Consider the following 27,332-nt stretch of genomic DNA (forward strand, 5'->3'; position numbering starts at 1 on the left):
ATGCAACCTATGGTCATGCAGGGATGCCCTTATACCCTCCCACGATGTCATGAGTGGCGGGCAGCTGACAAGTTCCGTCACAGCAGCAGCCTGCGAAGCACCTGCCCCCAGCCTCAGGTGAGAGTACAATAATAGAAGAAAGACCTGTGGAGAAAGAGTGGACATGGGGTCTGTGTGTGTCTTTGAGGTGCCCATGCTTCCTAAGGCTCAGGGGTACTCTTTGTATATGTGAAATCCCTTGGATACTATGGGGCCTCCTTCAGGTCCATCTGTTCACTCATGAGGCCTTTTATGAGGGGCATAGGGCAAGGAAGGTTGTTGGGCTAGACAAGCCAGAAGGCCCACTGTGGCTGAGGAGGGCTGGTTCCATGTTACCCTTCTAAGGAGTACAGATCTGGGGAGGTCTCAGAGGAGTGTGATCCTTCAGGGCATGGCCTAGGACAAGGCGGGACCTTCCCTTGCCCTAGCTTCTCTGTGGCATACCTTGCATTCTGCAGGTATCTCTCCCCATTGGCTCTTCCTCTCAAGTCCCTAGTCTTCCTCACAGCTCCTGGCTCAGCTGCACTTAGAACTCCCTGAGCTTCACACCTGCCTCTCCTCTCTATCTTCCTCGCTAGGAGTGCAATGGTGGTGGTGTGTGTGCCTGCCTGTGTGTGTTGGAAGGTGGATAGAAGATGTGTGAGAGGCAGTAACCTAGAGACAATAAGTGAGATCCAGGAAAGTTGGCAGGAGAAGGGAGATACATAAGCATACTTTGGGTTGCCCTACAATGTTTTGGTGTCAGAGGCCATGGGGGCATGAGAAAGTGCTATGTCTCTTAGAGCCTCATGGGTGGGCTACAGTGCCGAGTAATGTGAGGGGAGCAGGCAGCAGCTGGATATACAGGAAGGAGGGAGGGAGAAAGGCAATGGGGGTGAAGAATGGGGCTGCTGAGGAGGCCATTTGGGGGAGAATAATGAGGAGAAGTCAAGGTCCAGAGAGGCATGAGGGCCGGGTTCTCCTGAATGGTTTTCCCACATCTAGCCAGAGAGAAACTGCTGCCTCTAACATATTCTCAAAGCCAGAGGTCAACTTAAAGTTCCCCAGTAACCTACCCCTTCATTACAGTGGGACTTTCAGAGCATTCAGGGATCAAGAAGCCTGGGCCCTTCCAACATGCCTGCCCTGCCCCTTGTTCACCCCTTCCAAGCTTCACCTCCTAGACAGGGGGATCTGAGGGCTTCATTCTGTGACTGTGAATGGTATGGCCTGTTTGGAAAATAAAATAATTTAATTAGGGCCCCTCGCTTCAGGTCTGGTTGGGGGTGGTGTGGTGCATTCTTTGTAAACGAGTTGTGTGTGGGTGGAGTTAGTGTGTATGTGCAGTACTGCTGATGGCTGGTGTTTAGTGCCTTGGGCCTCTGCTGCTCTGTGCGGCCATGCTCTCAAACCTACAGCTTCCAAGGATCTGTTTGCTGGTTATCTAGCTCATAGACCTCTGTGTGAGGGGTCTGGTGACCCAGCCTGGCATGTGAGGGGTCTGGGGACCCAGCCTGGCATGTGATGGGTTTGTAACCTAGTCTGTGAACGGGCTTGCGGGGTCTGTGAGCTCCAGACCCAGCCCTAGCTTGACAATTGGCCCAGTCGGCAGGATTATGGGCAGGTAAAAGAGCTCGACGATTGGCCCAGTTGGCAGGATTCCGACATTAGCCTAGCTCGACATGGCCCAACCTCGACAGGCCAGTTTCTCTTCCTTCCCTATAGCCTTTGTCTCAAAGCTTCAAGGGGTGGGTAGAGAGCCCTGTGGGGAGTGGGGTGTGAGAAGCAAACATCTTGGCCACACAAACCAGAGTAGAAGGCAATTGATAAGGAAAGGGAAAGAAAACAATTACTCTTTATTATTTCCCTCTTATGTGCCTGGCTCTGCTGGGTGGGACTTGAGGGCATACAGGGGAGCTAGGACAGAGAGAACAGGGTGATGGAGACTAGTATAGGTGCTGGTTGGGGGTTTAGGAAACAAAGAAGGCTAGAGGGAGTGAAAGGCTAACATGGGTGGAGACCAGCCCATCGTGGGTGCTTTCCCCAGAGCCAGGACAGCTTGGTCGTGGCTGGGTCACAAGGGGGCATTTCTAACCCTGGGGCATTCCCAGTCCAGAGGACTGTGTAAGACTGGCCCAAATCCAGTTATCCCAGCACAAGTGAAGCTGCAGCTGGGAGCTAGATGCTGTCCCCTGCCATCCCTCAGCCACCCCAGTTGGCTCCACCTCAGACCCCTGGAAAGGGTCAGGCAGCTGTTCCAACTATTCCTGTAGGTGGGCCTTAGCATGGAAACAATGTGGAACTGTGGAAAGCCCAGAAGACTCTGTGGGAGATAAATAAGGATGGGAACAGAACCTTTTCTGGTAGAAACGAAGTATTTTCCCTCAGTGCTGAGGGGTGGGGGCCCAGCTCAGGAATGTTAACCTTTCGCCATGCAAGTCTGCTAGAGGAGAAGAGCAGCCACTTCCAGGGTAGCACAGCTGGGGCACAGGAGCCTCCCTGGCACTGGCTTCCTGCATGGAGCTGCTGGGTTCCATTGTTCCCTCTTCCTGCTCTGCAGAGGTCCAAGGGGATGCCCACAGACCATCCCTTTCCCTCTGGCCTCAGGGTACAGCAAGATTCTGAGGGCTATGGCTCTCCACCACTCCTCTTTGCCTCACAAAGGCAGGGGAGAGTGCTCCCTCATTTTCACAGTGGGCTCCGATGAATCTTCGGACCCCTGCACTCATCTGAGCATAATCAAATTCAGAGGGACTCTGCTGCCCCAGCTTCCTGATGCTGCCATCCCATGGCTCTGTCTCCAGGTGTGCCCCACACATTCCTCACTGCCTCCAAGGCTTACTTAGTCTAGGACAAGGCTTATTTCCCAAGCCCATCCTCCTGTCAGGCCTTGGGGAAATCACTTACCAGAGGTTTGTCACCAAAGTGGTCTAAACCTTTCCTCCACCTCAGGGGAGGGGTGGGCCTGGAGGCAGAGTGAGCCCTTTGTGTCATCCATGGAAAGGGAAAGTAAATCAACAGAAACTACCCTCTGAGTGCCCCTCCTCAGCACCATGGAATGCCCAGTCCCACTCCTGCCATCCTTGCCAGCCCGGGAGGGCCATCCTGGCCCTGGTGTGGCAGGCCCAGTTGGGAGCCAGTCGGAATTCCCGAGGGACAAAGCTCTGATTCACAGGCCAGACCCTGACATAGCCGCCCCCTCCAGATTCCTGGGGGGTCAGAAAACAAACAGGGTGACAGCCCCCACCTTCTGGCCTGGCTCAGTTCTGCCTGCCTCCCTGAGCAGACTTGCTCAGAGCCCATCAGGACTCTGCCTGCCTGTGGCTCACCAAACAGTGGGTCTGGATTCCTTCTGAGGGATAATCATGGAGCTGCCCGATCCTGCTGCAGATTCCCCAGGCAGCACAGGTAGGGTCAGCTCATGGGGCTGCAGAGTGACTGAGTTCCAAGTTTTACCCAGAACTTGGCCGCTCCCTCACTTCCTTTCAACGGTGTGGTTGCAAGCTGTGGTTTTAATTGGATGATTGGTTTCCTAAATTGTCTGGAGAGTCTTGTGTGGGGAGGAAGTATGGTTTGGGGAGGAGGGAGTAGAGGAGTCTGGGCCACTAGCAGGGTCGTTTCCTTTCCAAATGAAGGCAAGCAGGTAGACAGGCAGGCAGGTAGGCAGGTGTGTAGTCTCCCTAGGCTGGGGTGGAGCAGCCCAGTCTGAGATTTTCTCCTCCAATTCCCCCTCCTCGAACCCCCTCCTTGACCGTGGCTGGCCGTTCTAGAACCGTACTATAGGTAGCTACCTTCTCAAGGGCTGTTTGGCATAACCACCATTCCCCCAAGCTCTGCAGTACCCCCATAGGTTCCTACTGGTTCCCGGGAGAACAAGTGATGGACTTTGAGCATCCAGGCCCAAGGCTAGACGTTGGCAGGCTCCATGGCTTGTCTCTTGGCTGCTGACTCTGGTCAGAGTCCATTGGAGATCAGGATCCAGAATGCTGCTTTAGCCTTTTCTCAGCCCAAGGAAAATGAACAGTGCTCTTTAGGACTATTTCCAGGCTTCCTGACTGTGGCGGGAAGTGCAGGTAGGGAGTAGGGGAGGGGACATTAAGGCCTAGGTCCATTTGGGAAGTAAGACATTTACTACTGATAGTTCTCTCTGGCTGGTCTACTTCCTCTCTGAATCTTTGTGGGACATCCCCTCAGTTTTCTTTTCTAGAAGGTTGGGTAGACTGTGGGACCCTGAAGTATGAGCCTACAGTTCACCTTGAATGCCATGGTTGCCCAGCATTGGGGCAATTCTGAGCAGCTTCTTATATAATGCACGTACTTCCAGGATCCCATCTGGGCAGTGGTCCTGGCAGAATTTACAATAATAGGAGTAATAATAATAGTAGTCAGCCGCTCTATGCAACTAACCTGTACCAAGAGAAGACCTTGCCATGGAGTCTTTCTTTATCTCATCCCCCAAACACACACACACAGTGGATAGGATTTCGGAAGCCTGGAACCAGCCCTTCACCCCACCTTGTTCACACTTGTCTTACTCTTAGCTTGTTGCAGATCAGGGTGTGGCACACTCCAGAGATCACAGGATGTCTGTGTTTCTGTCCAGGTTAGAGCTGCTGTCACTGCCCCTGCACCTCCTCGAGATGGTACTGGGGTTCCCTGCCTAAGTCCAAAGCTGTTGAATGGGTCTGTTGGTGCTGTTGGCCCCCTGGAACCACCAGCCATGAATCTGTGTTGGAATGAAATCAAAAAGAAGTCTCACAACCTTCGGTAAGGCCTGGCCCCTAGAAACAGGTGCCTTAGGGAATTGGCTTGGATGGTGTTGGGCTCCTTTTGCTACTGAAGCTTGTCAGCCTGTGCACCCCCCTTTCCTCAGCCTCCCTATGCACTCCTCTCCCCTTTCCTTCTCTGGCACTGGGGAAAGAACCTTGGGTTAGAAGTCAGAAGCCTTGGATTTGAGCCTCAGTTTTGAGTAGTTGTGTTGTCTTGGATAAGTTGTTTGAGTTCTCAGAATTTTAGCTTCCACTTGTTTTTTGATGTTTTTTTTTTTTTTTAAGAAAAAGAATTGTAGAGGAATAATGCCTGTTATAACTACTCAGTGTGGTCATGAGGATTCAAACAGGATGTGAAAAGGCTTTCTAACTTAAAAGTGCCGATGGGTAAATGAAAGAAATGATTGCCGCCCCCTCCTCTTCCTCTCATAGTTGTCCTCTATCTTGGTAGGTCTCATCTGTTCACTTTCCCATACTTTTATGCCCTCTACTCCTATCCATGGGTTATCAGCCCACCTACTCCTCCCCAGACTAAGGGCAACTGAGTAAGAGCCTAAAGGCAATTGCTATATTAGTTGTTCTTTCCCCTACCCCTCTGCATATACCTGCCACTTTTCCTCTCCACACCCTATCATCAAAGCCCAAACTCCTGGCCTCTGGTGGGCTCTGGTGGAGGTGAGGCAGTGTGGAGAAGTTGAAACAATGCACGCTTTGGAGTCAGATAAACCTGGGTTCAAATCAGCTCCACCAGCGACTTAACTATGTGACCTTGGGCAAACTCCTTAACCTCTCTGGACAATAGTAATGCCTACCGCATAAAGTTGTTGTGAGAATTAGTTGAAATAATAATTAAGGTAAAGAGCTTGGCTCGGGTGATAGGGAGGCAATGAATAATGATAGTTATTATTGTCAGCTAAGGGGAATGGGCTCGATGGCTGCACACAGCCGTGGCCAGCCTCCAGCTTTCTACCACTTGGACTTCAGCTAATGGTTCATTTGGGGCCTGAGGAGAAGCAGACAGAGATGATTATACAACACAAAGTTTTCTCCCTCCGTATCTTAAACCTCTAGCCGATGTTTCTGTCATCCTTTCGGTCCCTCGAGCTGCTTACATTTGTATGCATCCTTGCACATGTGTGTGCCCACACTCAACCACCCAACTTACCCTTTCCACTTACTGCATGCTTTCTTACTCAGAGGGTGGGCTCGGCACATGCTCTGTGGATGAGCAGTTTGGTGTGACTTGAATTCTACCAGGGCAAGAGGGGAACCAAACAGCTGTCACCCCTAATGCCCTTGCTCAATTTCCTACCCTTCCTGGCCTTATGCCGAGCATGCAGCTGACGTAACTGAGGTCCACAAAGTGGCATTTTGAGCCATTCAAGTTTGGTATACTTCCCCACCCATGACCCTCCCCATTGGTTTTAGTATTGCACTCCATGTGGAGCTGCCTCAGGAACCTCTGTGGGTGGGTAAGAGGGAGGGCTCCCCGCCTTGTTCCACTACAACCAGAGCAGTTCCTCTTGAATCTTTTGTATGTTGAGGTTCCATATAAGTGTTTGATTGGGAAAAAAGTGTTTTGCCACTTAAAAAGAAGATTGAACATCACTGGTCTTACCCATTGTGTGCAGTGCTCGCCTAGAGGCCTTCTCAGACCACAGTGGAAAGCTTCAGCTCCCTCTCCAAGAGATTATTGACTGGCTCAGCCAAAAGGATGAGGAGTTGTCAGCTCAGCTGCCCCTACAAGGGGATGTGGCCCTGGTGCAACAGGAGAAGGAGACACACGCGGTAGGTTAGAATCATAGAGGCTGTGGTGTGTAGCCTCTCAGCCGGAAAGGAATCCCTTCTGCAACACCCTGACAGATAGGCACCCAGCTCTGCTTAGACACCTAAAGTAATAAGAGGCTGTATGCAGTTCTATTAGTCTGTGGCTAGCACTCCACAGACTGTCAAATCTTTCCTCCCTACCCCCCATCAAATACCGGCCTCCCTTAAAATCCTCCCCTGATTTTTAAAGGGGACACGGGGAAATTAACATAATATAATGTTAAGTGAAAAAACACAAGGTACAATACTATGTACAGGTGGATTGCAATTGTATAAAAATGTATATAGCTGTGTGTGCATGTATACACACATATAGCAACACAAGAAGGAACTATATCAAAATGTTAACAATGGTTAATTCTAGGTGATGAAATTGGAGTTCTTTTTAATTTCCTTCTTCATACTGTCCTGACGTTTCTAATATTTTCATGACATATGAAGGATCTTCAAAAGTTCATGGAAAATTCATATTACTATCTTTTAATTCTATTTTTCCATGAACTTTTTGAAGTACCCTTGTTTATTACCTCTATAATCAGAAAATAACCATAAACATTTCTTTAAAATGACTATAGAACAGAATATAATACAGTAAGAAAATAAACTATAATGCATGCCACAGCATAGATGAATCTTACAGAGTATGTTGAATGAAAAAAAAAAAGCCAGATACAAAAAGAGTGCACACTGTACTATTCCATTTATATGAAATTCAAAAATAGGCAACACTAATAGTTGGTTTCACAAGTCAGGATCATAGTCATTTTTGGGGGGTGAAGAATGAGATAGTGACGGGAAGGGGCCACCAGGGGGCCTTCTGGGATGCTGGTGGAGTTCTAGTTCTTGATCTCAGTACTGGTTACACAGATGAAATCATTCTATGGAAATTCACTGAACTGTGCACTTTTGATTCGTGTACTCTGTATATATTTCAACAAAAAATTTAATTAAAATTTTAACATAAATCCTGCCCATCCTGGTTTTGATTTCTCTACAGAAAGTCTATAGGGAACTTTCTAAGTCTTTCAGATAACCAAGATCCCCACATTTCTCTCTACCATGTGGCATAGACCATTTCATACTAAATAGACCTTCCAGGATCAGAGTTATTCTTCTGCATACAGGGAGGACTGCACCTCTTTTTGTCTGGGTAGCCCAAAGATACCTGATAATGCCAATGAATCAGTTACACTGAGGAGAAGATGGTTGTCAATTGCAGGATGTTGACCATACTGCTAAACTTCACAGGCCTTTATGGAAGAAGTCAAGTCTCGGGGCCCCTATATCTACTCTGTGCTGGAGTCAGCTCAGGCCTTCCTGTCCCAACACCCATTTGAGGAATTAGAGGAGCCTCATTCTGAGAGCAAAGGTGGGTGGTCTTCCGCTCTTCCCTATTCTTCTTGAGCTATGTACCACTAAATAAACACCTTCCTGCACTCCCCAAACTCACCTTCTCAGCTGTTATCTGGGAGGATAGTTTTCTCCTAGAAGTCTCTCTGAAGTTAGGAAGAAGCAAGATTCATACTGCAGGAAAAAGCAAAGAGAACAGAGCCTGGAGCAGGGGTCACCAGTGTATGGTGCAAAGCTGTCTGTGGCTCTCTGGAGCCTCACTTGTGGCCTTTTAATGTATGAAAAAGAAAACAAAACACTCAAACGAATTGATCTGAGTTAGTGAATAAAAGTGACAGTATGTCCTTTAAAAATCTACTGCTTTATTCCAACATAAAGGGACATGTGTGCTCTCTAATCAACCAGTAAATAAAAAATCATCTAAAAAGTTAGATGATGACTTTTCAGAGGAAAATTGATTGTGGCTCTTTGATCCTGACGCTGGTGACTTCTGGCCCCTTCTCTTGATAGAGAGGGCCACTCTCAGTCTAGATTCAAGTAAGGCTGCAGGGTGGTATCCATGGCAATTAGGTCTGAGTGGTGGTCCAGCACACTCTCTTCTCCAGAAAGAATTCTCAACCCTCTGAGATAGCTGTGAATAGCCTGGAAGGACCCTTCATTAACTGAGCCCTTTGTGAATGCAGTTTACCCTCTCAGTTTACTTCTAGCCCCTCAATAGGAGGGCTTGTACCTAATTTGCTACCCAATGTGCCTCAGATAGGATAAGCTCAGGAGAGAGCAGAATAGTTCTAGTTAGCCTGGGATTTGGGGGCTCTGAATCTTAAGGGGAGGTCTGAGGGAGAAAGAGGGAACCTATAAATTAGGAGCCTAGGTATAAAACACTGGGCACATTATATCAACTTCTCTCAGGCTGAGCCTTCATAAAATGCCTCCCTTCTTTGGATGGAAGCAGGCAGCTGACACTAATTGCAAAATCACATTCCAGGCTCACGCAAACAGGACTCTGGAGAGGTCACCTCACTACACCTCTTAAAATATTTTACTCACTATTTACCTTGCCCATTTAAAAAAAATATGAAGAAATCTTCATGATATATTAAGTGGAAAAAAACAATATGGTTTCTTGACTGTGGTGGTGGATACATAAATCAACATGTGATAAAATTACATAGAACTAAATGCAGCCATCCCTTGGCATACCTGGGGATTGGTCCCAGGACCACCCCCCCATACCAAAATCTGCAGATGCTCAAACCCTTTATATAAAATGGCATAGTATTTGCATATAACTTAAGCACATTCTCCCATATACTTTAAATCATCTCTAAATTACTTGTAATGCCTAATACAAAATGCTATGTAATTAGTTGTTATACTATATTGTTTTTTAAATTTATATTATTTTTTATTGTTGTACTATTACTTTTTATTGTTTTTTTAAAAAATATTTTTGATTCCTGGTTGGTTGAATCCACACACGCGGAACACACAGATAGGGAGCGTCAACTGTAGCACATGTGCACACACACACACAAAAAATGAATACAAGTAAAACTGGGGAACCCTGAACAAAATTGGTGGATTGTGTCAATGTCAATATCCTGGTAGTGATATTGTACTGTCATTTTGCAAGAGGTTACCATTTGGGGAAACTGGGTAACGGTACATGAAATCTCTGTATTATCTTTTACAACTACATGTGAGTCTACAGTGACCTCAAAATACACAGTTTAACTAATAAAAAACAATAACAAAAAACCTGAATGCGCAAAAGTAGCTCAACCATGGAAAAATATGTATTTGTGTGTATGTGTGCCCACACACATGTATGTGCATTTTACAAAGAGCTGTTTTTGTCTGTCTTTTTCTGGGCTGCCCCTGCCTGGTTGACGTGGCCTGGCTTCCTGCCTGCCCTTTCAGATACCTCCCCCAGACAGCGGATCCAGAATCTTAGCCGCTTTGTGTGGAAGCAGGCGACAGTGGCCAGTGAACTATGGGAGAAACTGACAGCCCGCTGTGTGGACCAACACCGCCACATTGAGCGCACTCTGGAGCAGCTGTTGGAGATCCAAGGGGCAATGGAGGAATTAGGCACGACTCTGACCCAAGCTGAAGGAGTCCGAGCCACTTGGGAGCCCATTGGGGATCTCTTCATTGATTCACTCCCAGAGCACATCCAGGCTATTAAGGTATGCAGGCCCCCCTCCCCTGACTGCAGTCTACACCAAGACCTGATGCTCTCTCCAGACCTTGACAATGTTCCTGCTGCTGAGGTGCCATTGTTGGCCTGGACTGTAACTGAGCCTCTCTCAGTTTATATGCTGGATATAGGGCTGCTTTGGCTGGAGTCTCTTCTGTTTTTCTATTTTCTAATCTTTTCCTGGCATTTTCTGAGGAGAGGAAAAGGATAAGGACAGTGGCCACCCACACCTTAGTCTGGTCGCCCTAACAGGCAAGCACCTAGGTTGTGTTGTTGAAATAAAACTTCTGGGTGAAGAGAGAGGAGTTGCAGTGAATAACTAATGGTTCCTCTTTCCCACTCTCTGTCTGCTATGGCCCGTGGGCCCTGGTTCTCAGCTATTCAAAGAAGAATTCTTGCCCATGAAAGATGGAGTGAAGTTGGTGAATGATCTGGCCCACCAACTTGCCATTTCTGATGTGCACTTATCAATGGAGAATTCCCGGGCTCTGGAGCAGATCAACATCCGGTGGAAACAGCTACAGGTAGAAGAGCAGCCTGGACAGAACTGTGGGGAGGCACCTCCATATAACTAGGCTTGGGGGAAACTTCTTCAGGCCCAAAGGAAGTGAAGGGGTATTGAAATGGGACCTACATGGGAAAAGAGTAGTAGAGAATGTGGGGCCAGGAAATGGGCTTCTCAACCTCTAAGCTGCAGAGAATGATTGAAATGAAGAAATGAGAGGGGCCTGTCTAGATTTGGCCACTCAGGGGAGACAGGGGCAGGGGAAGAGTGGCCTGGAATTAGGGATGCTCTGTTCTGACCTTTGGGAGTGCTGGGTAAGGGCTAGGAGTTGGTGATGGTGGGAGGGGCCGGAACCAGAGAGAAGTCAGCCTATGAAGGAGCGCCTAAAGATGCCCGGAGTTGTCTGGGGATCCCACACTGAATAGCTGGAATAAATCCACTGATGCCCTATCTGTTCTGTTCATAGGTGTCAGTTGGTGAGAGGCTTAAGCAGCTCCAAGATGCCCACCGGGACTTTGGGCCTGGGTCACAGCACTTCTTGTCCTGTACGTGAGCCAAATTGGACTTCACTTAGCAGAACCTCAGCCACCTTCCAAAAGAGTCTACTGTTGTCTCCTGGGGGCTTGATGGGAGTCCAGTGTACCTTGGCTTCCAAGAAGCAGTAAGGATAAAGTAGTGTAGCATAGTGGTTAAAAGAACAGCCTCTTGAATCAGACAGACCTGAGTCTGAGTCACAGCGCCTCAACTTATAGTTGTGCAAGCTTGAAAGAATAGTTTAACCTTTCTGAACCTCAGGTTATGGGACTTAAATAATTTTGTTCAACGATATTTATCGAGGGCCTACTGTGGGCCAGCTACTGTTCCAGGCACTGGGGCTGCATCAGTGAGCAAAACAGACAGAAATCCTTAGACTTGTACAGCTTACATTCTAGTTGGGGAAGCCAAACCAGGAACAAATAGATAAAATATATCTCAGGTCAATTAGTGACAAGTGCTATGGAAAGAAATCAAAGTAGGGAAGGTGTGGATACGGAATGCTGGACTTAAGGGGAGGCATAGCAATTTTGAATAGGATGGTCAGCAAAGGCCTCAGTGAGAGGCTGGCCATTGGGCAGAGGCCTAAAGGAGTAGGAGGAATGAATTTTGTGGATGGCTGAGGAGAGAGCATGCCAGGTACAAGGAACATCAGCTGCCTGGACCTTAAGGCAGGGGTGTGTCCAAGGACAGCAAGGAGGCCTGTGCAGTGTGGAAGAGAGCAACGTTGGGGAGGAGCTGGGGAGGCCGGAGCTCAGAGGGCGGGCCTTGTAGGCCATGGAAGAACTTTGGATTTGATTCCGAATGGAATGGAGGACCTCTGGTGGGTTTGAGCTGAGGTATGGCATAATTGACTTATGTTTCAACAGAGTCAGGGTTGAGACTAGATTGCTAGGAGCGAGAGTGGGAGCTGGGAGACCTGTTAGAAGGCACATTGCAATAATCCAGGTGAGGGGTATGGTGACTTAGAACAAGGGCATAGCAGTGGAGATGGTGAGAATATGCAGACAGGAAAATTAGATATGCACCCAAAGCACTGAGCATAGTGTCTGGCACGTAGTAGGAGCTCAGTAAATGTTAATTATAAGTAGAATAACCGCTACTGTAAACACTGGCATGCAGCTATACCTGCAGAGGACTCTTGTGCCAGGGAAACTGCAGTGAGCACATTGGCCAGGTAACCTGGGCCTTTCCTGGAAGATCCAGAAGATAAATACACAGGGCAGAGAAAGGCATGAGCTTCTGGAGTTCCTCATGAGAGAGAAATGGGCAGTACCATTCCCCACTGTCACAGAGGATTGAGAAGCTTGTCCTTCTGGGGGAAGGGCTTTGAGCCCCATGAGGAAAGTAGGGTTCACTTCATATCCACAGGAGCAATTCTGCTGCCTGCAGCTGAATAGACAGAAATGAGCCTGCTGGGGGAGAAGATTGTCATGATGGCCGAGGCCTGGTATTCCTGTTCATGCCTTTGCCACATGTCTAGTATGTTAGGGTATCAGTGACAACCTCTTCCCCTTCCTTTGCCCTAACATTAAGGAGATAAGAGTGTTCATTAGAAGTGTTTGCCCCACTCTCAGGGGCTGTGAAGAGCTGGCAATGAGCATCAGGCATCCCCTTTTGGGCTTGACCACCTCTTTGGGAAGACAGAGCAGGGAGTGGCCAGGGGGCCTGAAGAGCATTAGTGGCCAGCTTTCTTTCTCTTTCTCTTCTTTACCAGCCTCTGTCCAGGTTCCCTGGGAAAGAGCAATTTCACCTAATAAAGTTCCCTACTACATCAAGTGAGTGATTGTCTGAATCAGAAGTGGGTCAGTCACCTGCCCACCCCCTCCCTCACCTGTCTTTTTGCTACCTGTCCCTGTCACTCCTTGTCTGTTGGGATTCCTCCATCCAGTCCAGTTTTTCTCCTACTCATCTCAAGAGCTTAAGATTCTACCTGGGTAAAGGTGAAACCTTGCGCTTTATCTTTAGGGTTCACCCTCAGATCCTGCAGCTTCTTGCATCCAACATATCACTGAGTGGTGCTTGCAACATGTGGGGAGGTGGGTAGGTGGTGTGGACGCTGGTGCTATTGATGATTTTGTTCTTAGCCACCAGGCTCAGACCACATGCTGGGACCATCCCAAGATGACAGAATTATACCAAACCCTAGGTAAGGATGTGGTGTTCCTGTATAGGGTGGGGATCTATATAGCTGCTTGTGTCCTATAATGTCCATCAATGGATGAATGGATAGAGAAAATATAGTATATCCATGTAATGAAATCTTATTCAGCATTAAAAAAGAAGGAAATTTTGCCATATGAGACAACATGGATGAACCTGGAAGACATTATGCTAAGTGAAATAAGCCAGACACAGGACAAGTAGTACATGATCTCACTTATATGAGGAATCTAAAATGGCCAAATTCATAGAATCAGAGAGTAGAATGGTGGTTGTCAGGGGCTAGGGGAGGGAGAAATGGGAAGTATTGGTCAAATGGTACAGTTTCGAGTATGCGAGATTAATAAGTCATAGAGATCTGCCGTGCAGCATAGTGCCTACAGTTAACAATACTGAATTGTATCCTTAAAAATTTGCTAAGAGAGTAGAGCTCATGTTAAATGTTCTTATAAAAAGATAATAATAAAGAGGGTGGTTGGAAACTTGGAGGTGAGGTATGATTGTGATGATGGTTTCACGGGTGTATATTTATTTCCAACTCATCACATTGTATATACTAAATATGTACAGCTTTTTGTATGTCAATCATACCTCAATAAAGTGGCTTTAAAAAAAAAAGAATAGAAGGGAATTCCAGTCAATAAGCAGGTGGGAGTGGAAGTGAATGCCTCATGCTTTCTTCAACAGCCTTTCTTCCTTTCCTCTCTGCACCTTCCTCAACTGGAGGTTCTGCATTTTCGCTTGGACTCTTTTATTATCACATTAGGAAATTATGCTTGTAGATGTGAAGTTTGATCTGCTTTGCAAAACACTGTCCAGGCTATGATGAGTGTGACTTTTATGTGCCTTACCTTTGCCTTCTAACAGAGACTCACCACTGTGTTGCAAAATTTATCCATGTTGATCATGTGACCACATTCATTTTCACTGTTGTAGAGCATTCCATTATATATAACACGGTTTGTCTATCCATTCTACTGTTGATGGACATGTGAGTTGTTTCTAGCTTGGAGCTAATACAAACAGTGCTGCTGAGGATTTCTTGTACATGTTTTCCACTGCACATGCATAGGGGTTTCTCCAGGGCATGTTTTTCAGTCTGCAGCTTATAACATTATTTCAGTATCTTGTGATATGCATTTTAAAAAACTGAAATAGACTAGAAAATATCAATGTGCAACAGATCCTAAGCAAGAGTCATATTTGATAATTAATTTTGTTGTGTTTTTACTTTGTCAAATCTAGAAAGGAATTACTTCCTGAAATGTTTGATTCAGTTATTTATGCATTCACACGTGTATGTATACTGGATCATGATATAGAATGAATTTCTTGGTCATAAAATGTTTGCGGGTCACTGCTCTGGGATATATATAGCTGGCTGGGTGGTAGAATTCATGACTATTCCATTTTACTAGGTAATACCAAGTTGTTTTCCTAGGTGATTCTGTCAGTTTATACTTCCACTGGCAGTTCTCGTTCATCCACATCCTTGTTGACACTTGCTATTTTTAGACTTCTATTTTTTGACGAGCTGGTAGGTGTAGATGGTATCTTATTGTGGTTTTAATTTGCATTTCTCTGATCTGAGTGGGTCTATTTCTGTTCTTTGCAGCCGATCTGAACAACATTAAGTTCTCAGCTTATCGCACTGCCATGAAGCTCCGCAGAGTCCAGAAGGCCCTGCGCTGTACGTCTCCTGTTGTACTCCCTATGGCCTTCATCCCCCACTCCACCCCCGTTGCTCATCTGTCTGCTCTTTCCCAATTTCATCTTACCTTGACAAGGATTGTTGATTAGCTTGGTGGGAACTCTCCAAAGGCTGAAATGTGCTGGCTGTGAACCCGCTCTTTCCAGGGCCTTCTAATCTCCCCAAGCCCCAGACTTGTTTCTAAACTAAACCCAGAGCTATCCTCCTCCTTTTCCCTTTCCCCCTGTCTAACATGAATAACCAAACAACTGTTCATGACAGGAAGTATCCCAGCCTATGGTTTGCCACCTTGGGGTTAATGAATGTAGCAACAGAACTGTTTAAACAAATGCCAGTAGTTAGGAGACAGTGTGGCTGCAGATATAATGGGCCTTTTGGCCTTTCTTGGGGGCACTGTTCATTCAGGCTTTCTGGCCCAGGCAGGTCTGGCTAGGCTGATCCAGCATTGGAGGTAATTAAAATGTCTTCCTGATATATGTTACATTTACCCAGCCATACATGAGCCTTCATAGCCAGTGTCTAGGTTCTCAGAACAAGATTCACAGACAAACCTATTTGCAGTTAGAACTTGTGAAAAGACTGAGAAACTTAAAATGGGATTTGTATATGTGCTGCCGAAGCGAGCACCTTAAAATGGGATTTGATCCCTTGGGAGTTAATCTAACGTAGGAGGTGAGTTTATTTACATCACACCATCTTTTTGAAGCTCATGTAAAAGAACATGGGTTTAGAAACATGTTGGGTTAATTTAGGAGACCTTTTGCTGCCTTCCCCTTCCTTGGGATTAGGGTCTTGGTAAAGGCCAAGCTTGTATCATACTTGCAAACAGTTGGTCTGGAGATTGAGTTAAATCTGGTGACACTGGTGGCCTTTTCTAATCCCTGGGCTTCTACTTTTGACTATATTATTTCCTTCTCTCCTTTCCTTCCCAGTGGACCTGGTAACTTTAACCACAGCTCTGGAGATCTTCAGTGAGCACGATCTGCAGGCCAGTGAGCATGTGATGGATGTGGTGGAGGTCATTCACTGCCTGACTGCCTTATATGAACGGTTGGAGGAGGAAAGAGGCATCCTGGTCAATGTGCCACTCTGTGTGGACATGAGCCTCAACTGGCTCCTCAATGTTTTTGATAGGTAAGGGCTTTCAGCCCTGGCAGCCTCCAGGATAAAGTGCAATGGGACATCATGAGTGGGCATGGTGGGAAGGGGTTGCTCCCATGGTGGACTTGGACCCAACTCAGCTGGGAGCATGGTTGGCACGGAGCCCTGCTGGGATCAACTCTGTGAGGGAAATGACTACCAAGTTGTTAACCCTTTACATATATTCACATTCTCAGTCTCTTCTTTTAAACCTAGTGGTCGCAGTGGAAAGATGCGGGCATTGTCCTTTAAGACTGGCATTGCATGCCTCTGTGGCACAGAAGTGAAGGAAAAACTTCAGTGTGAGTACAACTCCAAAGTCTGGAGTGGTGTTGGGTGGAGTGAGAGGTGTTGTAGGGAGGAGGAAGGGTGTAAGATAAGCAGAAGGTGGGTCTTGTGACTTGGTAGAGGGCTACTCAGGCCACCTTATAATGCTTCTTGGCTCAGGCTACTGTAAAGAACACATTGACAGCCAAAGGCCAAGATGGGCCTAAGGCCTGTTATTGTTCCCAGTGTCACTCTAAGGCATTTGATTTCTTCTGATCTGATGTAAATACATAGCTAGGATCTGCATTGGTGTCCTGGGGTACCCAGGGCCCTGACTTTCTAGTTTTATCCCTCTCTGGCCTATTGCACTTAGCCCTCTCCCAGTCTGAAGCTCAAGCCATGTCACACATTCTACTGGAGACTTCTCGTATTACCACATGGGCAGGGTGCAGTAATCACCATTATCTAGGAGGTGGATAGTTTGTACTTCTGTCGTTTTTCACCTCTCTGGTGTGCAATACCTTTGCTTTTTCCTCCATCCTCCATCTTGTGTCCAGTATTGTGAACCAGTGTCATTTGTTGTTGACTTTCTGCAGCAGTGTCATTTGTTGTTGACTCCTAATGTGTGTTGTCCACTCTGCTAATGGGGTGAATGCTGGGTTAAATTAGACACGGTCCCTGCTTCAAGTGGTTTATAGTCCAGAGGAAGAGACAGAAGTACACAGAAAGCATTTTTAAAAGTACTAATGAGAATAATCCAAATGGCAAAGGACATGTGCAGATCACAGAAGAGAAATGACAGTTGTCTGGGAAAACTTTACAGGGAAGGAGACTTTTTCATGCATGTTCATGGCTATGATGTTATTTATTTCTCCCAACATTCCTTTGAGGTGAGATGGACAGTGATTATTTATCCTCACTTTACAAGTAAGGAAACTGCAGCACAGAGACGCTCATGACTTACCTAAGATTCTACAGCTAGTCAGTGTATTTTCTAAGGCTTAGGCAAGGTATGAAGTAGACAGACAGAACCTCTGGAGGAGCTTTGCTAAGGTTGGATCGGGACAGGGAAGGTCCTAGAAGGGCCAATGTAGCCCATATTTAAATAAAAGTATCATAGTATATTCCACAACCACTTAGAGATAATTTTTAGATGATCAGATGCTTTGAATTAGCACCTATTTTTGGATTATCCATTGGGGTTTCCTTCCATTTGTGTGGACAATTGAGAGATGACTGTAGTATCAGACTACATGAGCTACATGGGCAGGAGAGCATCCAGCAGCCCAGCTGTGACTCATGTTCAGATGCCCCTGAGCCCATACCTTCTCATCTTGCTTACTGAGGAATCTGTTTTCCCAGCAGTGTCATATCTGTGTCTGGTACTGCTTTTACACACAGCTCTCTCTCTCTGTTCATCTCTCTCTCTCCTTCCCTGATGCTCTCTGTCTATCTCACTTTTTCTCTCTGAACTCAGAGAATGCTCTTTTTAGAACTCCTGGGCTTCTAGAAGGTCAGGGATGGACCTCTAGATATTCCAGTTTCACAAGTCATTAGCTCAGTCTATATGCTATTTCCCTGTCTTCCTTTTTCTGCTCTTTCTCCTTGCACCATTCTCTTGCCATTCCTGTGTCGGGTTTGGCCATTCTTGATGGTGGGGCCAGCAGACCTCTTCAGCCAAGTGGCCAACTCAGGCAGCCAGTGCGACCAGCGCCACCTTGGTGTCCTGCTTCATGAGGCCATTCAGGTGCCCCGTCAACTGGGTGAAGTGGCAGCCTTTGGGGGCAGCAATGTGGAGCCCAGTGTCCGTAGTTGCTTCCGTTTTGTGAGTATGGAATTGGGGAGGGAGGGAGGAAGGGAGGGAGAAAGGGATATGGAAGAGAGGGTAGGAAGAAAGCAAGAAGGACTAAGAGCTAAGCTTTTGATCTGAAGTGCTCAGATGTAAGGGAATTTGTTGGGATGGGACAACAGGGCAGAGGAATCTCTGGGCTCTAGGGTCAGAGTCCTGTTGGGGAGGGTGCTAGCTCAACTAGGGCAGGACAGAAGGTGGACACCTCTAGAGAACAGGCTGACCCAGGCCCTGCTGGTTCCCTTGCTTCTCTGAGGGACAAGGCACTTTGGGCCTCAGTCATTCCCACTGGGCTTCTTGTTTCCCTAGAGCACTGGGAAGCCAGTCATTGAAGCTTCTCAGTTCCTGGAGTGGGTCAACTTGGAACCCCAGTCCATGGTGTGGCTGGCTGTTCTGCATCGGGTCACCATTGCTGAGCAAGTAAAGCATCAGACCAAGTGCTCTATCTGTAGGCAGTGCCCCATCAAGGGGTTCAGGTAGGGAAAACAATAGCTACTGGGATGATAATAATAAATATGCTATGTGAAAAATCAGATATTACAAAACAGTGTATTACATAATTATATAATTATAGCTAATCTATTGTGTGTTACTATATATTGCTATAATCCTTTCTGTTGCAGAATGTTTAACTTCTAAAATAAATTGGAATTTATGAAATATTTTATTGTTTTAGTTGTGTTATGAAGTATTACAGACCTACAAAAACATATAGAGAATACCATAAGAATACCTATGTACCAAATGGTGTGCTGGCAAATGTTTCACAACCGACTCTCCAGAAAGAAAAAAGGAAACATGATTTGTAGGGTTTGCTAATTTCCGTGATGTAAATACTCCCACCATGGCTGATGTCAGGCTACCTACAGGAGGTCTCTGGGCACAGAGTTGGAAGAGATGTTTAGTCGCACACCATTTATAATATTTCTACCATGCAGATACAATAAATGTAAATAACTTTTAGAGCATAGGGAATAGGAATTAGGAAGTGATGAATTTTGAGTATTTTTTACCTTTGTTTTTAATATCACTTGTAAGTTTATATAATTTAATTTTTAATAATGGCTGTATTTAACAACTGGCTTAGAAAATCCCTGAGATTTTAACAGCCAGCTCTTGTGAGCTGGTGTGAGCTAGCTCTAGCACACCATAATGTATACCCATGACCAAGCTTAAGGAGTAAAACATTATCACAATACATTTGAAGTTTCCCTGTTACATTCCTCTCCTTCTCCCACAAAGGTAACCACTAGCCTGAATTTAACTTTCGTCATAGAACATTCAACTTTTTAACTTTTTAAAGCACTAACATATAAACTCTCCTTACAACCACCCTTCTTTTTATAAGATGAGCAAATGAGGCACAGAGGTAGAATGTGACTTGCCCAGATTCACACAGCTAGTTAGTATTAGGTGGTCTGACTCCTCTAAGTCTACGTACTTCACTGTTCTGTGCTATTAGGTCTGGGCAGTTCAGCTAGGTGTTGGAAGTGGATCTGAAGGGCTATTCTGTATCCTGTAATAATAGAGTTATTTTTATAAATAAACTTAAGAAATAACTGTTAGTGAGCTCGCCAAAGGCTGGTAGAATAAACTGCCTTCATACTGGAAGTGTAACTTCTTTCGGGTACAGGGTGGGACCTGGGAGGTTGGACCCTTTTGAGCCATTCTTGTTTAGAAAGCTATTTGGTATAATGAAATCTCTATACCTGGTTCCCCCACCCCTTTAAAAAAAGGCGATGAGATCGTGCTATTTCCCACATTTCCTGGGTATATGGGCTTGTGATTTCGTGGAATTTATGGTCTCTAGAATAAGGCTACCGTCTGTTGAGGACTCAACCACTGCTATGTGTAGGAGGCCAAGCATGCTGTGGCTCTGTGCCTCACCCCTTCTAACGTGTGTGTATATTTGGGTGTTAGGGGAATGAGGGGAGGTTGCTGTGGCACACTGGATTCTCTTTCCTACCATGTCTCCTCTCTCCAAGGTACCGGAGTCTGAAACAATTTAACGTGGACATCTGCCAGACCTGCTTCTTGACAGGCAGGGCCAGCAAAGGCAACAAGCTGCACTACCCCATAATGGAGTATTACACGCCGGTATGGAGCCAGGCAGGTGGGCGGGGGAGGCAGCCCTCAGGTACTAGACCTCAGTCGACTTTGCCCAGCATTGGCTCACTGTATTCTGCTCTCTTGTGAGGAGCATTCTCTGAATGATCCAGGTGATTCACTGGTTTGGGGATTCAGGCCTCTCTATTCTTCCAGTAGAGCTTCTCCCTTACCAGCTGCATCTGGCCTAGAACATTTGCAGCCATTTAAAGGGCACTTACGGGCTGGCCAGTAGCTCAGTTGGTTAGAGTATGTTGTTATAACACCAAGGTTGAAGGTTCGGATCCCTGTACTGGCCAGCCACCAAAAATAAACAAAGGGCACTTGCTGTTTTACTACAGAGAAAGTTCTCAGGAAAAGCACAGAGAGAGCAAGCCAGTTCCACGTGATTTGCCTTCCATTGCTCACCTGAGTTTTTTCTGGCTAGTTTCCTGTATTGCTCTTGTACTGGGTTACTTGGTCTTTCCCTGCTACTTTGTCCTTGTTTCCTACCCTTCTAGTTAATACCAAAGTTTGTACTCGAATTAATTATAGTCATGCGTCGCTTAATGACAGGGATACATTCTGAGAAATGTGGTGGCAGTTGATTTCGTCATTGTATTAGCATCATAGAGTGTACTTACACAAAACCTAGTTGGTATAGTCTCCTACACATCTAGGGTCTATGGTATATATGTAGTCTGTCATTGACTGAAACATTGTTATGCAGTACATTACTGTGCTCAGCCCCTTGGGGGGAATAAAAGATATGTTCTTTGCCTGGCCCCCCAAATTCCACTTGGCTTTCACTGACAACTGTGCCCTTCTTAGCTCCCTGAGCCCAGGTTGGTCAACATCCCTGAACTCCAGCCATGGAATTGCTCGTGTGCTGTGTTCAACACCCCCAGCTTCATGCTGTTTCCTGAGCTGACTCTGCTTCCTCCTAAACATCTTTATTCTTTTCTGCCCCACACATTCCTCCAAAGCCCCAAGCATATCCCCAGCTCCCCACACCACTCTCTCCCCCACCCCACCTCCCATCTTTCAGCCTGTTTCCCCACAATCCATCTTTCCAAGCTGTGATCTCTTTTCCAAATTCTATTGGGACAGAAACATATGTGACCTGGTGGGAGCAGGGACCATGTCCTTTACTTTTCATTTATTATCATTTTAAAGAAAACATTAAAAGAGTCATACTTAGAAAACTGGCTGGAAATGGTGGACCAATAATCTTCTACTTCTTGGTCATCCTCTATACCCTTAGAATTTATAGAAAAGGTATTTTAAAAATTAACAAATACATGCTCATTCTAAAAGACTCAAATTGTATAGAGGTGTTTAAAGTATAAAACTTTAAAAGTCCCCCTCTCTCCTCATCGTGGCCCCCACCCATCCAGTCCAACTTCCCAGAGACAACCGGTGTTCACAGTTTAGCATGTATTCTCTTAGACCTTTTTCTAGGAGCAGGGCATGGTAGGCATGAACAAGAGTAGATTGCCAGGCATGCTCTGCGCTCTAGGGGAGCAGCCACACCTTCCCAGTGTATCTAGAAGCCAGTAGGGTGAGTCCCTCTACCCTGTCTCCCCTCCAGACCACATCCAGTGAGAACATGAGGGACTTTGCCACAACTTTAAAGAACAAATTCCGCTCAAAGCATTATTTCAGCAAACACCCTCAGCGAGGTTATCTGCCTGTGCAATCAGTTCTGGAGGCTGACTACAGTGAGACGTGAGTACCAGTGGCTGAGTGCCCAAGTATGTGCTGTGAAGGAGCTGAGTCCCAGGTGGGCTAGGGGGGTGTTTCTAGATAAATCCCACTAGTGACAAGGCAGATCAGCTTGGGCCTGACCTGGATTCTGGCCTAAGAAATAGACTAGAATCCAGTCTCTGTATCCTGTTCCCATCAGCACTTGCCCATCTCTGTAATGTGGGAGTGGGGAAGTTGAGGAAACAGGCTGCCCAGCTGCCCAGTCTTTGGTCCTCTGAGTCTTGCTGCTTTCTTCTAGGCCGGCTTCTTCCCCGATGTTGCCACATGCTGACACACACTCCCGCATTGAGCACTTTGCCAGCAGGTACCACCACATTTGTTGGGGGCGGAAGGGTATGGATAGTAGGGACTCCAAGGGGACGGGGGTTTCCAGTTGGGGCAAGGAGAATGGAGTCAGGGCCAGGGCATGTGCATAATAGGGTATGCAGCAGCCAGAGAAGCCCAACTCTTAGGGGTGGTCAGAGTAGCTCCCAAAGCCAATGATCCTATTGCAGGATTAGAGTCCTTGAGATGAAAGCAGGCCCCACATCCTGTTTTCCCTCCTGTTTCTGCTCTTTCTTCCCCAGGCTTGCTGAGATGGAAAGTCAGAATTGCTCCTTCTTTAATGACAGCCTGTCCCCAGATGACAGCATGTGAGTTTCCACAGCTGCTTATTTTACAGAAATAGATCTCCTTGAGATCCTTCTGCTACCGGTTGGAAAGGGTATATCCTCAAGGGGATGGGGAGTGTGGTAGTTAGGGTCCTTGACTCCCTAAGGAAGGAAAGCTGCTCTTGGGGCACAGTGTTTAGGAAGAGAAGCAGTCTTTCCTTTATCAACCAAGCTGGGGAGAGAATGATGTACTATTTCCCTGCCATCTGCCCAAGCCCCTTCCTGTTGCAAGATCTCATCCTTCAGTGCCCAACTTTGAGGGAAGAAGAATTTGCCCTTATCTAAAATTGCAGAAAGGAGCCGTTATCTTGTGCTCAGGATGACAAAGCCCCATCTAGTGCCACACCAACCCTGGGCGATGTCATCAGGGACTTGACTGAAATAAGGCCAAAGGGACTCCCTGGTGCAATAGCCCAAAGAAGGGGCCCTGCATCTCTAGGGAGGTCCCTAGTCTCTTCAGAGGGCCTAGGAGCTGCTGGCTATGTGGATCAATCTGGCCCTAACTGAGACTCAGATCCCTCTGGGGAGCAAGAAAGCAAAGTGGGGTAGAGTGGGGGAGCAGCACAGAAGGGAAGTGATTTGCTCATTGTTTTCCAGGGAGGTGTAAGTAGAACCCAGAAGCCCCCACATCATGAGAACACTCTTTCCCAGTACTCCCAACAATGGCCTCTGCCAGCTCTGAACACTTATATCCCTCTCAAGCCTGAATATATGGCCTTTCCCTCTCTATGTGACTTAGAAGAGGATCCTCCAGCATGCTGCTCCTGGGGCCTCAGTTGGGAATTGAAACTCAGGCCCTGAGCTGTTTCTCCGTTCAGCTCCTGGCCACCTCCTTTCTCCTCCTCCCTATACCCATGCAGAGACGAGGACCAGTACCTGCTGCGGCACTCCAGCCCCATCACAGACCGGGAGCCAGCCTTTGGACAGCAGGCTCTGTGCAGTGTGGCCACAGAGAGCAAGGGGGAGCTCGAGAAGATCCTGGCCCACTTGGAAGATGAGAACCGGTGAGTGTGACGATGACACAAATCTATGTGGGTTCTCAAGGCAGACAGCTAAAATTCAAGTCCTGGCACTTCCACATCTTAGCAGTGTGACCTTGAACAAGTTGCTGCTATTCTGTGATCCTCCATTTCCTCATCTGTAAAATGGGGATGATGATCATCGTACCTACCTCCTATGCTCACTTGTGCAGACCAAATGTGATGAGTACAATGTGTTAGTCCAGTGCCTGGCTTATAGTAAAGATTCAATAAATGCTAGCTATTATAATAATTATTTGAATTCTTTACGTTTAACCCAGATTTTCCCAAGTACCCACTAGATGCAAACAGAGTGAATGCAAACACAGAATACAGAAGAGTATGACACGTCTCTGCCTTCAGAGAACTTTCAGTGTTGGAAATAGAAAGATATTTATCACCTAGTGAAAGTATTCCGGAGGATGATGATACTATATGGAGCAGAGCATTTGAGGACTGGAAGAGGGAAGGTGAAGGAGATTACAGGGATGGCATTAATTTCCATAAAGCAGGGGTAGCAGCAGCGGCCTGAGGAGGGTCCAAGCCACTTTGGAGGTGTGAAATAGAATCCATAATACCCCTTGAGCAGCGCTTCTCAAACATTAGTGTGCACACAAGTCACTTGGGGATCTTGGTAAAATACAAATTCTGATTCACAGGTCTGGGCGGGGCCTAGGTTTCTATGTTTCTAGCCAGTTCCCAGGGGATGCCCATGCTGCTGGCCCACAACCACAGTTGGAGTAGCAAGTCTACTTCAGAACAGCATTGCTCAGAGTGTGGAATGCAGACCAGGGCGAGTCATGCATGGTGTGAGCTGTGTACTAGTCATGCGCATTATCACCACATAGTGGTCCACAATGGAATGGAAAACAAAAACGAAAACAAATAAACACCTGTTTTTTCACTGCAAATAGTTTGAGGAACACTGTATTAGAAGAGCAGTGGGCAGTCCCTGGGAAACATTGGGCAGAGAGTGATTCTTTTCTGTTGCCCCCCACCCCCTCAAAATGTGATGTCCCCAAAGGTAGGCCACCTCTATGGAATCTGTTTTCTTGATGACCCAGCATGGGTGTTCAAAAGTGGGCCAAAGAGGAGGGTCATGGAGAGAAGAAGCATGACAGATGATCTCCTGTTTATATCATGTCTTCCCCTGGAATCTAAAAATTTTTAAATGGAGTAGGTGAAAAAAAAAAAATGGAGTAGGTAAGTCAGTGGCCCTAATGGCTCATTTATTTGCAGACTGTGTTTCTGCCTGATTTTAAGGTCAGAATTAATCCCTGAAGCAGCACATCAAAGTCCAGAGACATTTCTTATGTGAAATGTCAGCTCTCTCTGTTCTGAGATCTCAGGATGGCAGAATAAATGACATACATGCTGGAGAGAAAGTGAATGTGTCCATCCAAGCAAGAGCACGGCTGGGGGTAGGGGTAAGGGTGAGGGTGGGTGGGGTGGGAAAGCCCAGGGGTTACTACACCTAGGTACGAGGGGACATCTGGGACTTGGACAGTCAGTACTCTATTAGGACCACAGGTCTTGGCTTTTCTGTCCTTGGCAGGATTCTCCAGGGAGAGCTGAGGCGCCTGAAGTGGCAGCACGAGGAGGCTGCCGAGGCACCCACCCTGGCTGAGGGGTCCACTGAGGCAGCACAGGACCACCGTAATGAGGAGCTTCTGGCTGAGGCCAGGATTCTTCGGCAGCATAAGAGCCGCCTGGAGACGCGCATGCAGATCCTCGAAGACCACAACAAGCAGCTGGAGTCCCAGCTGCAGCGCTTGAGGGAGCTGCTCTTGCAGGTGAGGCAGGAGCCAGGGAAAGGACCAGGGTAGCCCCTGAGCACAGGCGGGGAGGGCTGGGGCAAAGAGGAAGCAAGAAAGAGCTCCGTGGCAGTAGCTATCAGGTGACTTCCTGAAGAGAACTGGGCTTGGCAGTTGAGGAAGGAAGGGGCTAGTTTGATCACATTCTTGGCCATTTCTCTTTCACCTATATGCCACCCTTGTGTGTCACTCTCAAGCCACTGTGGAACCTGGGGCAGAGGGAGGACTTTTGAGGGCTCACTTCTTGACAACCCACTGGAACCTAGTATTGAAAGAACAAATTTCAAAAATCATCCAAAATGTTGATTTTGCTGGCATGGTGTTTGAAGAAAGAAGCAGGTTTGTACATGTTTGGCAGAAGAAAAATTTTTGCCCTTTTCATCTCTGAGAGGTGGTGTATATGAAGTAGAGTAACTGTGGAGTCAGACAGCCCTGGGTTTGAATGTGGCTCTTCCGATTAGTGGCTGTGGGGGGTTAGGACAGTTACTTAACCTTTTTAAGTCCTGGTTCCCTTATCTGTAAAACAGGGATAATAATAGTACCAACTTCATAGAATTGTAGAGAACATAAAATTCGATAATGCATTTACAGAATTTAGCACAATACAGGAATATAGTACACACTTCATAAATGTTATCTATTATTGTCATTATATGTAGCAGGCAATACCACACCCCTGCCTCTTCCTCAGGTCCTCCAGGGGATGGCCTCTAAATGGATTCCTGCAGGTTTCTAACATAGGCTGTTATGTCATGAACCAAGGACCAGGTGTGCAATTCTACATTTCCAGGCAGAACTGGGTTCTAAATAGCTTCATTACAACTGAAATGACACCAAGAGACCTTTAGGTATGATGCCATCCTTACAAGAGCAAGGAGCCTTTGACACATGTTTTTGAAAGAAGAAGGTAATCGGTAATTGAATATTTTAAGAAGTTTCCTAAAAGAGGAAGTCACTCTTTGGGGCACTGCCAAAAGCTCCTTAAAGTCCAAGGGCAAAGGGATGGGCATGAGGTCTCTAAGGTCCCTTCTAAGCTCAGGAATCTGTTAAAGGTCATGAAAGTAAAGCTGCTTGAGTCATGCCTTACTTCCTCCTAGCCATCCACTGAATCAGACGGCAATGGTTCTCCAGGCTCGTCTCTAGCATCCTCTCCACAGCAGTCAGAAGGCAGTCACCCCCGGGAGAAGGGACAGACTACTCCAGACACTGAGGCTGCAGGTGAGCTCCCCTGGCCCCTCCCAGCCCCTTTCTCCATGGCTTTGTCCTGCCCTAGATTTCCTGCCCAATGTTCTGCTAGGGCTGGGACTGGTTTCTCCTCATGGCTTTGAACTTAGGGTCAGGGATGATTGATTTATTGATTCATTCATTCATGTGTTTATTCTACAGATGTGTATTGAGTGCCTCCTATGTACTAGGCATTGTGCTGGGAGGATGCAAATGCTGTGGGTCTGCCTTTCAGCTGGCAGCATCCTATCTCTGCTGTTTGGCCTCACAAGGGAGTCTCTAGTTCTCTTCCCAAATCTTTCTTTTCCAACTCAGATGATGTGGGGTCAAAGAGCCAGGATGTCAGCTTGTGCTTGGAGGACATCATGGAGAAGCTCCGCCATGCCTTCCCCAGTGTACGAAGCTCTGATGTGACTGCCAACACACTGCTGGCCTCTTGA

At 46.8% G+C, this 27,332-nt stretch overlaps 1 protein-coding gene across 1 annotated transcript; it reads left to right on the plus strand.

Annotated features, from left to right (window-relative positions):
* Positions 1-27,332, plus strand: DRP2 (dystrophin related protein 2). The gene is made up of 22 exons (XM_063083364.1): positions 1-117; positions 4,622-4,785; positions 6,419-6,575; positions 7,863-7,983; positions 9,885-10,153; positions 10,542-10,688; positions 11,136-11,214; positions 12,921-12,981; positions 13,291-13,352; positions 14,982-15,056; positions 16,010-16,211; positions 16,434-16,519; positions 18,152-18,309; positions 18,643-18,809; positions 20,319-20,430; positions 22,010-22,146; positions 22,424-22,489; positions 22,752-22,817; positions 23,696-23,839; positions 25,410-25,647; positions 26,766-26,886; positions 27,208-27,332. The coding sequence occupies exons 1-22, from the start codon at positions 1-3 to the stop codon at positions 27,330-27,332; spliced, it is 2,874 nt and encodes a 957-aa protein (XP_062939434.1).

This window comes from Cynocephalus volans, chromosome X (assembly GCF_027409185.1).
Source record: "Cynocephalus volans isolate mCynVol1 chromosome X, mCynVol1.pri, whole genome shotgun sequence".
Classification (NCBI taxonomy): Eukaryota; Metazoa; Chordata; class Mammalia; order Dermoptera; family Cynocephalidae; genus Cynocephalus; species Cynocephalus volans.

Excerpts from the sequence above, each read along its gene's own strand:
- DRP2 (XM_063083364.1), top strand. The coding sequence starts at position 1 with ATGCAACCTATGGTCATGCAGGGATGCCCTTATACCCTCCCACGATGT. Across the intron at positions 7,984-9,884 it reads GCCTCATTCTGAGAGCAAAG|ATACCTCCCCCAGACAGCGG; the intron begins GTGGGTGGTCTT and ends CTGCCCTTTCAG. Across the intron at positions 20,431-22,009 it reads TAATGGAGTATTACACGCCG|ACCACATCCAGTGAGAACAT; the intron begins GTATGGAGCCAG and ends TCTCCCCTCCAG.